Consider the following 12,466-nt stretch of genomic DNA (forward strand, 5'->3'; position numbering starts at 1 on the left):
TTGTTTAAAATAATATATTTATCTAATAATTTTTTAATTAATTAAATAAAGTTAAATTTGGCAAATAAAATTCTAAAAATACTAGTTAAATTTGGTAATGAATGATAAATTATTATAATACTATTAGTATACATTTTAATTACTATTTTAAATTTTTTTTATTGATCAATTTTAACTTCAATGAAGGAGAGTCTTGACACAATAGTAAAGTTACTGTCAAGTGACCTAAAGGTCACGAGTTTAAGTCACAGAAATAACCTTTTGTAAAGAAGGGTAAGACTTACATCCTTCCCGAGATTGTTTGTGCAATCAACCTCTGGTCAATGTTGATCAAGTTGACTAAGCTCAAGTTGAGTTTCGATATTTGATCAATATGTCAGTTGATCGAGTGAGACGTTAAGTAAATCAAAGTTGACCGGATATATACTTGACAGTTGATAAATATGTTAAGTTGGTTGCGTAAAAAAGTCAAGTACGGTCACAACATGGAGTTGGTCAATATCTTTTATCAACACTTGTAGTAATTATAGTTCGTAGCTTGAGGTTGATGTTGCTCTAACTACAACAGTTGGGCATAGTACAGTCACAATAGAGAGGTAGCAAAGAGATGACGTAACAGAATGATCGAAGAATCTTGTTTAGAAGTGATGTCATAAGAGCTGGTCGAACCCTCTTTTATACTGCATTGGAGGGGCTCCAATGATCTAGGATGCCTCTATTTGAGCTAATCCGATTCGAGTTTGTTGCTGTTTATTAGCCTAGGGTCACCTCCAATCCTCTGAATGTGCCTCCAGTTCCATCCGAGTCATAATTAGTCTATAAAAATATCCTATTTTATTGATTTTAATTTCTATCAAGAGATTTTTTTTTAAAAAAAAAAATCTTTCTTTCTTTACAAGATTGGAATTGAGGTCTATATATTGAAAAAAAATTCTTTTCTTTGTCTTAAAGTCTAGAGTGTATATAAACACCTGTCTAATTGTATGAGGATTAATCTCTCTTTTATTAATAAAATTTCTTTTGTGGTAAATCTAATGATATTCTTTGTTTTTTTGGCGTTTTCTCCTCTTGAGCTTCTTCTCCAATTTCCCCTCTCGTTAGCCCATAGAATAATCGTTATCTTGCCCGGTGATAATTTTCTCTTTCAAATAGGTTTTCCCTTTTTATCTTTTAGAGCTTCAATTTCACCATTAGTCCAAACTAATCCTCTATATTTATTTGGAACAACATTTCCATTCTTGTGTTTCATTGAGCAAACTAATCCTCTATATTTACTTTGCTCATTGTTGAATGCTTTGAATTACTTCTTAAAGGTTGGAAATTCAATAACTCTCTCCTTTAAAATCCCCAAGAATTAGCATTGAAATCTTCTATAAAACCCTCTTTATAGTGTTGCTGTTGTGATTGAAAACTACCTAATAGTTGACTGTTAGATCCCATCAGTCGATCGCTCTATCTAAATCTGAATGTTGCACTTGCAGAACAATTCTTTCCAACTCAACTTTAACCACAATAGTCGATTGTTTATTACCATCAATCAATTGATGGCTAAAAAGTCAAGTCCTATAGTTTAGATATGTACTTTCTTCTCGATCAAAAACTGACATCAATTGACTTATATTCTACATCAATCGATTGATGATGATCAATTGAGTTGACCGACTGAGTTTCAGGCATTCTATTTGTTGCAACAGTATTATCAGTCGATTGTTCATACCCAGTAATCGATTGATATATAACAAGCCCTCTCAAACCCTGAACCTAGGGTTTAGGGGTCATCAGTAGATTGTTACTCCCTGACAATCGACTGATACTTCTATTTTAGTCTTGCTAAGGTTGAATTCTCGCATTACCTAGTATTCAATTGACTCAACATATTAGGACTTCCTTTACCTACTATCCAATTAATTTTGATCTGTTGGGGCTTCATTTCCCTAACATTTGGTTAATCTTGACTTGTTGAAATTTTATTGTTGACTAGCATCCGATCAATCTTGACCTACTTGGACTTCACAGTTGCTTAACATTCGATCAATTTTGACCTATTAGAACTTTCCATCTCATGTCTAACATCCAATCAACCTTAACTTTCTAAGACTTCTCCATGTCAAAGCATTTGATCCTGTCCGAGAGTCGAGGCGATGGATGTTGGGGACGTGACACTTCTGTTGACCGTTAGTGGACTTCTCGCCAGTGAAACCTGCAACCACACCAACGTCAGTGCCGAGCCAGGGAGGGGTTCCCCGGCGATGGCCTTCCAACGCTCAAGTCAACCACCGGCAATGTAGAAGAAACGAGGAAGCAAAATGGTAGGGTAACTGTAGCTACAGTAGAGATTATGCATACCTCCGTCGAAGCTTGTAGCCCTTTATATAGGGCTCCGGGGAAACACGTGCAGGCTCCTCGAGGCGTGCACGCTCCTCAACGCATATCCTGAAAAGACGTATCAGAAAAGTGTGTCTGACACTATACCACAACAATCCGAGCATATCTCTGACAAGACAATGGAAGCTTTCTTCGTACGATCCTCTGTTTGATCATGCCGTCAGCCACACCGTCTGTCGGTGGCACGGGCTCCCATAAGGATATGGACTGATTCATCTTTTGTCGGCTACAGGGCCAAGCGGAAGAGCCGCTCGGCCGATCCTCGTCCATTCGGATGGCTGTCTTTCCTGGGGCCGAGCGGGAGAGTCGCTCGACCATCCTTCCACTGCTCGCTTGGCTGTGACTCCACTCTGTTGGTTGAGATTTCAAGCAAGTCCGAGCGGATTGGCCGCTCGACCTCTGGATTTGCTGATACTTGGATCTTCTGAGCATCGGAAGCTCAGTACGTGATCTTGCTGTGCTAACATCTGCTTCATGTAGACTCGGTGATTCTTCCTCCCGATCGGGAAAGGGGGGTTGCCCAATCGGACGATAATACCGAAATGTTGACCAGCTTGACTTTGACCTCCACTCTGTCATTGACCATCCTACTGACCGACCCCTCCTCATAACCGGATCAACATCTAATATTCCTTAATTTATTTAGACTTCCCTCATTAACAAGTATCCGATCAACGTTAATCCACTTGGACTTCACATTTCATGTCAAGTCTCCGATTCTTCATAACTCATTTGAACTTTGTCGCTCATGCCAATTTTTTGTTAGAGTTCCGACTATCAAATATCTGGTTAAGCATAATCTACTTAAACTTTCAACAGCTAAATATTTAACTAGTAATGACCCATTTAAACTTCTCCACAGTCAAATATCCACATATCTATAGAGAGAAAGAGATTCCACATTGCCGGGTTGAGATGTTTAGGCATGGGAAGAGGAGACAAGATTGGCACGAATGGAAAAAAATGATTTTCAGGGTGCTTTTTTTTTCAAAAAAAAATAAATCAACATTAAAATAAAAGGCTTTAAGATTCACACATAAATCTTTCCAAGATTTGTGTAGGGAATGCCTTCACCCGATCATGAGTTTGATCTGTAAAAAGGAAGCCCCAGCTCTGAAGCAAAGTTTTGGTTCACCGGAGCTTTTATCGAGAACAAAGCAAACTGCTCCAATTCCCCCTTTATTCTCTGCGTTCCTTGCGCGCAATCTCCTCTGCATACTTATGCTATATAAAGCTCGTCATCCCTCAGGCAACTGCAACTCCACAGTCTCCCACCCTTTTGTTTCAGTTGTCTACTTGCGGAAATGGCGGGCTCGACGTCGACGGGGAAACCGCCTCTGCCGGGCTTGACTTCGCCGGCAACAGCGGCAATGCCGGGCTTGACCTCCGCGGCGAGATCGCCACTGGCCGGCTTGACGTCGCCGGCAACAGCGGGTTTGACCTCAACAGCGAGACTGCCACTGGCGGGCTTGACGTCGCTGGCAAAATCGGCAATGGCAGGCTTGACCTCCACGACGGCAGCGCCAGCAGCGACGTTGACGTCCGCGCCAGCACCGACGTTGACGTCCGCGCCAGCACCGACGTTGACGTCCGCGCCAGCCGCGACAACGGCGGTGGCGGTGCCACCGAAGCTGCAACTAATAAGGAGCGATCGCGGCGCCCACCTTTTCTCGTCCTCCGACGACAAGGCGGTGATGAAGCAGATCATCGCCACTCACTCCCCGGACGGGAGGGAGATCGATACGCGGTCGCTCTTGCGCCTGGTCGAGGACATTCTACAGAGAGCCACTCCGACCGTCGTTGTGGTAAAATCACTGAAAAATTTTATAGATTGCTAAATTTCTTCGTCTTGATGCCTCGCTCGTCTGAAACATCCTCAGACGCCTCAAACGCACCTGGAGCTACTGGACGACGGAGTGCACCACATTGACGTCGTCGGAATGCTGGAAGCGATAGCGTATACCATTCACAGGATTTCTTGCGAGGTAATCAATCGAGCCAGACATCAACAGCCTCTTCCATCTTTTCTTTGATTCGCATGCAGCTTTATGATCTTCACTGCGTGCCGCCAGATAACCTGCAAGTGCTCCGGCGGCGGGGACGCCCACGCGACGACGATGGTGCTGTTCAACTCTCTGAGCTCCTACACTTGGGACGCGAAGGTGGTAATTTCGATGGCAGCGTTCGCTGTCAGCTACGGCGAGTTCTGGCTCACCGCCCAGCTCCACACGGTCAACCCTCTGGCGAAGTCGGTGGCGTTGCTCAAGCAGCTTCCGGACATCCTGGAGAACACCGACGCGCTCAGGCCGCGGTTCGACGCCCTCAACAACCTCATCAAGGCCATGCTCGACGTGACCAAGTGCATCATACAGTTCAAGGACCTCCCCTCAGACTACATCTCGCCGGAGATCCCCGACATGGCCATGGCCCTCACTCATATTCCCACCGCCGTCTACTGGATTATTAGAAGCGTCGTCGCCTGCGCTTCTCAGATGATCTCCCTTATCGGATTGGGCCACGAGTATCACGATTGCAACCCCCAATTCATACTCATTAGCTCTTCAATTTCTCTTCAATTCTTCTTTTTAAATGGCTCTGTTCTTTATGAAGGTACATTACTGCGACGACAGAGGCGTGGGAGCTCTCAAGTTTAGCCCACAAACTTAGAAATATCCATGAGCACTTCATGAAGCAGCTTGAATTACTATATCGATATATTGGTGAGATTGGGGTGGAAAAGAGAAGGTTTTACTGATCCAAATCTTCAAGTTCATCTTAAAATTCACACGATACGTTCGATGATAATTCAGGGGAGAAGAAACACGTGGAGGCGTTCCAAAATCTGGTGCGGCTCTTCGAGACGGTGCACATCGACAACATGAAGATCCTCAAGGCCTTGATCTCGTCCAAGGACGAGCTGCCGCTGTTTGACGGGGCGACGAAGAAGCGGGTGAGCGTGGAAGTGCTGCGGCGGAAGATCGTGATTCTGTTCATCTCCGATCTCGACATCTCGGCCGAGGAGCTCTTCGTGCTCATTCAGATCTACAGCGACACGCAGCAGGGGAAGAACGAGCGCAGCTACGAGGTGGTTTGGTTGCCGGTGACCGACCGACACTTCCCGTGGGACAGCTCGAAGGAGGAGACCTTCAACCGGATGGCGTCGACCATGCCGTGGTACTCGCTCCACCACCCGTCGCTGCTGGAGCCGGCGGTGCTGAGGTACTTAAGGGAGATATGGCACTTCGACAAGAGGCCGCTGATGGTGGTGCTGGACCCGCAGGGGAAGGTGGTTTGCCCCAACGCGCTGCACATGATGTGGATCTGGGGCAGCCTGGCCTTCCCCTTCACCAGCAACAGGGAGGAGGCGCTGTGGAAGAACGAGACGTGGCGCCTCGAGTTCTTGGTCGACGAAATCGACCCTGTTCTGCTAGGATGGGTAACAAAAATTCATCAATTCGATTCTATTCGATTCGATTGATCAATTCAAATTGATCCTGTTGTTCTGTGGGTGTAGATTCAAGAGGGGCGGCATGTGTGCTTGTACGGCGGGGAGGACATAGCGTGGATCCGGCAGTTCACGACGGCGATGAGGAAGGTGTCTCAGGAGGCGCGGGTGCCGCTGGAGATGGTGTACGTGGGGAAGAGCGGCTCCAAGGACCGGGTGAAGAGGGCGATCGCGGCGATCGAGAAGGAGAAGCTGAGCGGGTACTGGCAGGATCCGGTGATGGTGTGGTTCTTCTGGGTGCGACTGGAGAGCATGTGGCACTCCAAGATGCAGCAGGGGCAGACGGTGGAGCAGGACGAGATCATGCGAGAGGTGGTGACCATGCTGATGTTCGACGGCGGGGACGAAGGGTGGGCGGTGCTCAGCCGGGGGTCGCTGGAGATGGTGAAGGCGCAGGGGAGGAAGATGATGGACTGCCTGGCTCAGTTCGACAGTTGGAAGGGCAACGTGGAGACGGAGGGGTTGGTGCCGGCGATTAAAAACGCATTGATCCCGTTCAAGACTGCGGAGCACTGCAACCGGCTCATCCTGCCGGGGGACATCGGCCAGATCAAGGAGCAAGTGGTGTGCGCCGAATGCGGCCGCCCCATGGATAAGTTCGTCCTCTATCGCTGCTGCAACGACTGAGAACTGAACCAGCCATGCAGGGACAGGGCGGGCAGGCGTTAGCTCAATTTGATGCCGTTGGAATAATAACGAATATGCGTGTTCATTTTGGGGTGCAACATTAATTTCATGTTGTTCTGTTGTTGAAGTGTGCTTGATTGTTCTTTTAATTGCTTCTTCTTTTAATGAATGATGGAGTGAGGTTTAAGAAATTCCTGCTTTGTCTTTAATTTGCGACTATACCTTGGGTCCATTTTTTTAATAGATATTTTAACAATAATTCTCTTCTCGTATGTGAGTGTTTCATTCAATAAATATTTTGTTGTCCTCGTCCTTTGTTTGTATAGATTGATTTATACAAACGAATTAATTAGGATGAACGGGTTGAGTGAGTCAGTTAGGTCAAGGATGCTCATCAAGATCAATGGATTAGGAATGTAAGCCAAAAAAAAAAAAATCCCATATGGTAGTTTTAGCCAAACTATTAGATGGATAGACTCCAAAAACTTCATAAAATGCATTTAGCGTAGAAAATGAGTTGATTCTTGAATCTTCTTGAAAGTTATCCACTCAATTTAGCAATTTAACTCAAAATATCACATATGGTGTTGATGCCAGGAGTACCATCAGAATCAAACCTATCTTTTGATGTTACTAAAGGTTCAAAGTTAAATATTCTTGTGATCTAATTTTATTACTAAGTATACAAAATTGAAAAACTTGATAAATTCAAAGGACCTGATACAAGGTTGAAGTCTAGTCAGATGATTGAAAGAAAGTCTAATTTGGTCAGTGAGAACCATACAGCTGTCAGGAAGTCTAGTTGTGTCAAGAAAGACCAAACGACTGGCTAAAGTTCAAATTGTGCATCTGATAAGAAAACTTGGTGGATCAAGAGATTAGAGTTAAGTAAGCCTACAATTGATAAAATGGAGATAAATACTAGAGGAGAGAGATCCAGTGAGGACACGTTTTCCGTTGAAGAAACAATAGACGTTGGTCCGACTTAGGATTTTAGCGAAATTCAAAGTCAGAACTAGATAGTTTCAAGACTATCTAAATACTTATATTTTATATTATTATCTATTATGCTAACTCTATGATGCAGGAAATTAAAGTTGGAGTTAGGGCATTCCAGGTGCATGTAATGACCTAAATCCAACCACAACATTATTTGAGTTGGCACGCTCTGATTGGCCGAAGCAAGTCAGCTTCCCGGCACCCAAGAATAGATATAGCTTCGCCGAGGTGCATCCACGTTAGCGATTCAGGTGCCCGAGAGTGGTCTAGGCACCCAGAAGTTGATAAATTCAGCGATGAAGCTGGACCAGATAGGTTTCGGTAGAGTCGCCCGAAGGTGGTCAAGGCGCCTAGAAAATCCTATAAAAGAAGCTTCGACAAGCAGCATTAGGACATCATTCGCTATAACTTTTGTACTCATCCATTGCTCTAAAACTCGCTCTACGACACTGAAACGCTGTTCCGACGACCAAATCTCAAGCTTAATACATTCCTCAAATCGTCTGTATCATTTTTATTTACGTGTACTTTACTTTTAATTTATTTGTATTATCATCGAGCTTATAGTGAATTGTCCAACAAAATTACTCAATGAGCATGAGCCTTAGACTACCGATGACTGAATCTCAAGTTTACTACATTCCTCAAATTGCCTGTATCATTTTATTTGCATGTACTTTACTTTTAATTCATTTGTATTATTGATGCGGTGATGATGAGGGGCCCCACCCCACAGCCACGGTGAAGGTCAAACTCAAGGCGGTTAACGCTCAGATATCTACAGCCGATCGGGCAACCATGCCCCGACCGGAGGGAGAAGGTCCTGATTCACCGCCTCATTCGACATGGGGAGAAGTCAAACGACCGACACTCAGAGGAGCCGATGTGCAGAAGCTGAGCCGAGCGACTACCCCGCTTGGCCAAACAACATAGCTTGATATGGGTAGAGTTCAACTTCGACCAAGAGGCTACCCCGCTCGGCCTGGCAGCAAGTCTTGGCAGTGGCAAAGTGAACCTTCGGTCGAGTGGACACACACTGAGGAATAGCAAGGTTCTGGCCGACCGGACGGGACACCAGAGCGGTGAAATTCCAACCGAGTGGCCAACCCGCTCGATTTAGCAGTACACTCCCTCTGATATCTATCGACATCTTTTTAGGAGTTGGTGTCGTCGACGCGGGGCATGGGCAACCAAAAGATTGTACGGCGGAAGCTTCCACTGCCACTTCAGAGATATGCTCAGTCCATTAAGATACTTTACTGACAAGTCTTTTCAGGAAAAACTTGGGAAAAATGCTCACCTCGGGGATCGTGCACGCGCGCTACAAGAGCTCTATATAAAGGGGGGATCCAAGTATCGGCGGAGGTACGCGATACACACGATATTCACTATTTGTGCTACAGTCTCCTTATTGGTTCGCCTTCTACTTCATCGTCGGTGACTGACTTGAGCGTCGGAGGACCAATGCCGAGGACCCCTCCCTGGCTTGGCACTGACGTAGTTTGTATTGCAGGTCCGAGCAAAGTCTACAGGCGGTCAGCGGGAGCGCCACATCCCCGACTTTCCATCTCTTCGACTTTCAGACAGGATCATATTTGGCGACATCTGTGGGAACGTCACCTGCATCCGAGCCGAGAAGATGGAGGTCGCTGGACGACTCACCACCGTGATGCTCACCCAGGAAGAGCTCGACATGCTCGTCCAAGTCCAAGCAGCAAACATGATCGAGCAACAGCAACAACAGGCGTTAGCCAATCAGCTAGCGTCGCAACCTGCAACATCGACGGTCGGTAGACGAGCGGGGTAGGGCAGAATAGAAGGTCGATCGACACCTAGGGGGAAGTACCACCCGCGCCAATCCCCTTTCATCGTGCCTTATTCCAAACCCACTCAGAAATAGCCCAGGCAAATCAAGAGCAGGGATCGTCTTCGGATGATGCTCTCGTTCAGGATGCACGAAAAGGCAAGACACCCCGAAGCAACGCATCGCCCAAACGGATCAATCACAGTTCTCTGAGGAGATCTTATAAGACCCTCTGCCCAGACACTATACCCCGCTGGCGATCGGGATATACAACGGATCGACCGATCCAGATGATCATCTGGATAGGTTTGATAACGAAACCACACTGCACCAATACATAGATGGGGTAATGTGTCGAGTCTTCCTCACTACCCTCTCCGGATTGGCGCAGCGCTAGTTCCGAAGACTGTCGAACGGCTCAATATAAAGCTTCAAAGACTTCCGAGCCGCGTTCCAGCACAATTTCGCCAGCAGCCGACGCTATCAGAAAATAAGTGTTAGCCTCTTTGCCCTAAAGCAAGGACCCAAGGAAGAGCTCCAAGCGTACATACTGTGTTTCAATCAAGTAGCCATGAACTTCCCCTCGGTCTCATCCGAGATGATGATGAACGCCTTCACTCAAGGGCTCGTCAAGGGAGATTTCTTCCGATCACTCATCAGGAAGTCGCCTAAGGACTTCGACCACCTGCTCAAGAAGGCCAACAAATATATAAATATGGAAGAAACCCAAGTGGCCAGAAGGAAAGAGGCATCAATCGAACCCTTGGCGTCGACCGAGTACCAACCCTCAAGCAGCCATCGAGGGCCAAGGGCCGAAGGAGTGTGGCCGCACCAAGAGACCAGGATACATGTCGTGCAGCATGTGGCTTCCAGTCGGCAGAAGGTAGCAAAAGGCAGGTGTGGACGCCGATGTTATGTTCTTTCCACCAGTCAGTGATGTTGGTGCGGTTAGCACTAACGGTCTAACTCAGGTTTTGATAAATGACAAATCAGGTTAAGTTAGTTGTGTCGTGATCTAACACTCTGATCGAGTGTGCAGGCTAAGTCCATACAGGTCGACGGGCTGACCGGATGTCTGGCACGAAGTCCAAGCGGGTCGACGGGCTGACCGGACGCTTGGCGAGAAGTCCAGCTAGGTCGACGGACTGACCGGATAGCTGGCGAGAAGTCCAGACGGGTTAAAGGGTTGATCGGACATCTGGCAGGTAAGTAAAGGTAAGTCACTGGAAAGGAGTGACTGTGAGGACGCGTTCCCGGGAAGGGAACATTAGGCGTCGATCTGGCTTAGATCCATTTCGGATATCTAAGTCGAGATCGTGACTAGATTCCAGTCTCGGAAAGACGGAATCTAAGTCATACTTCTTATACTGAACTCATAAACTGTGCTAACACTTTATTTTGCAGGATCTATTTGTCTCGGACTAACCTTGTTTTGCAGGAAAGTTGTTCGCTGGAAAAAGGTGGTCCGGGCGCTCGGAGGGGATCCGGGCACCCAGAGGTCCGGGCGCCCGGGAGACACCTGGGTACCCTGGAGGCAAAAATTATCCTGATCGCGCGTCGCCACTTGGAGCTCGTTGGTTGGACTTGCCACGTCTCACCAGAGCGCCCGGCAGGGATCCAGGGCGCCCCGAGCTTCATATAAAAGATGGGGCGGAGGCAGAGCTGAAGACACAACTATCAACTAAGAACTCTCAGATTGCTTGCTCTGCTGCTCTACGCTCCATTGACGCTAACAAAGCTCCGACAACTCGCTCCTGTTCTTTTAATTTCCTCCTTTGTCGGTATAGCTTTGTTTTATTTTCATTAGCACTTTTGTACTTAACTTACTGTAATCAAATATTGGAACTACTAGTGGATTGCCTAACGAAAGCACTCGACGAGTGCGGGCCTTAGAGTAGGAGTCGACACAGGCTCCGAACCAAGTAAAACCGACTTGTGTTAGCCTTGCCTTGCTTTCTTACTTTGTCTTTACTCTACTTCCGCTGTGCGCTTAACTCTTTTCGAACGAAAGTTTTTATCGATATTAACCCCTCTCTATCGAACGCTTACGGTCTAACATGTGACCCACAACACACATGATTGTCGCGATTTGACACCAATCGTCAGCCAACCGGCTCCAAGAGGATACCGTTGCTGGTCTCCTTCTCCTGATCGACGACAAAGACATCGATCTACTGGGCAACAGGAGGACGAAAGAAGGGCACCCGAGCGGCACCATCAATATCAACGGAGGGATGACACGGATCCCTCCCGAGTCCCGACCGAGCGAAATAGACCCTCCGCTTGGGAAGAAGAAAACAGAAGCAACGCATCCCGAGGAGAAATAGGCATAATCGCCGAAGGGCCGACCGGCGGCGACTCCAACAGAGCCAGGAAGTCGTACGCTCGGCGATTGGAGATCCACGCAGTGGGATGCAGCAAGGAGAAGGCCGAAGGGCCCAAGATCAGCTTCGGCCCCAACGACTTGGAGGGAGTGGAGATCCCTCACAACGACGCGTTGATCATTGTGGTGATAATCACTAATTATACTATTAATTAAACTTTTGTTGATATAGGGAGTTCGGTGAATATCATCCTCAAGAAGGCGTTCGATCAATTACAAATTGATCGGAATAAGTTGCTGCCCATGATGACCCCTCTACGGTTTCACGGGCAACGAGGTGCTGCTGCTCGGACAAGCCCAACTAGCCATCTCGCTCGGGGAAGAACCAGAACCACGAATTCCATCATGGTGGACACACTATTGGCCTACAATGTCAGCTTGGGTCGACCGGCCCTCAACGAGTTCTAAGCGGTAGAATCTACTTACTGCCAAAAAATCAATTTCTCGGTCGACAATCGGGTGGGTGAGGTCAAAGGCGATCAGCTGGCCACTCGGCGATACTACGTCGAGATGGTCAAATCTGAGGCGAGGAGCACTCGGAAGAATCCACGCTTGGAGGTGAACTCAATCACTGAAAAGCCTCCTGCATTGGTGTACAAAGAAAAGGATGAGGTTCAGATTCACCCAAGTCGAACAAAAACAAAAAAGGGCAGATTGTTGGCGTGGGGAGCATCCGACGATCGAACCTGAGTTTTGATAATGGAAAAGGATTCAAAGTTAAGGTTATTTGTTATTTAACAAATTTAAATGAGATTGCAGAAAA

At 46.9% G+C, this 12,466-nt stretch overlaps 1 protein-coding gene across 1 annotated transcript; it reads left to right on the plus strand.

Moving 5' to 3' along the window:
• Positions 1 to 3,656: 3,656 nt before the first annotated feature.
• LOC122046859 (protein SIEVE ELEMENT OCCLUSION B-like) lies at positions 3,657 to 6,789 on the plus strand. Its single transcript, XM_042607767.1, has 6 exons — positions 3,657 to 4,190; positions 4,266 to 4,370; positions 4,458 to 4,906; positions 4,996 to 5,105; positions 5,196 to 5,821; positions 5,900 to 6,789. Exons 1-6 carry the CDS (start codon positions 3,690 to 3,692, stop codon positions 6,515 to 6,517), a joined length of 2,409 nt encoding a protein of 802 aa, XP_042463701.1. The 5' UTR covers positions 3,657 to 3,689; the 3' UTR covers positions 6,518 to 6,789.
• Positions 6,790 to 12,466: the final 5,677 nt, after the last annotated feature.

The sequence above is a fragment of the Zingiber officinale genome, chromosome 2B (genome assembly GCF_018446385.1).
Source record: "Zingiber officinale cultivar Zhangliang chromosome 2B, Zo_v1.1, whole genome shotgun sequence".
Classification (NCBI taxonomy): Eukaryota; Viridiplantae; Streptophyta; class Magnoliopsida; order Zingiberales; family Zingiberaceae; genus Zingiber; species Zingiber officinale.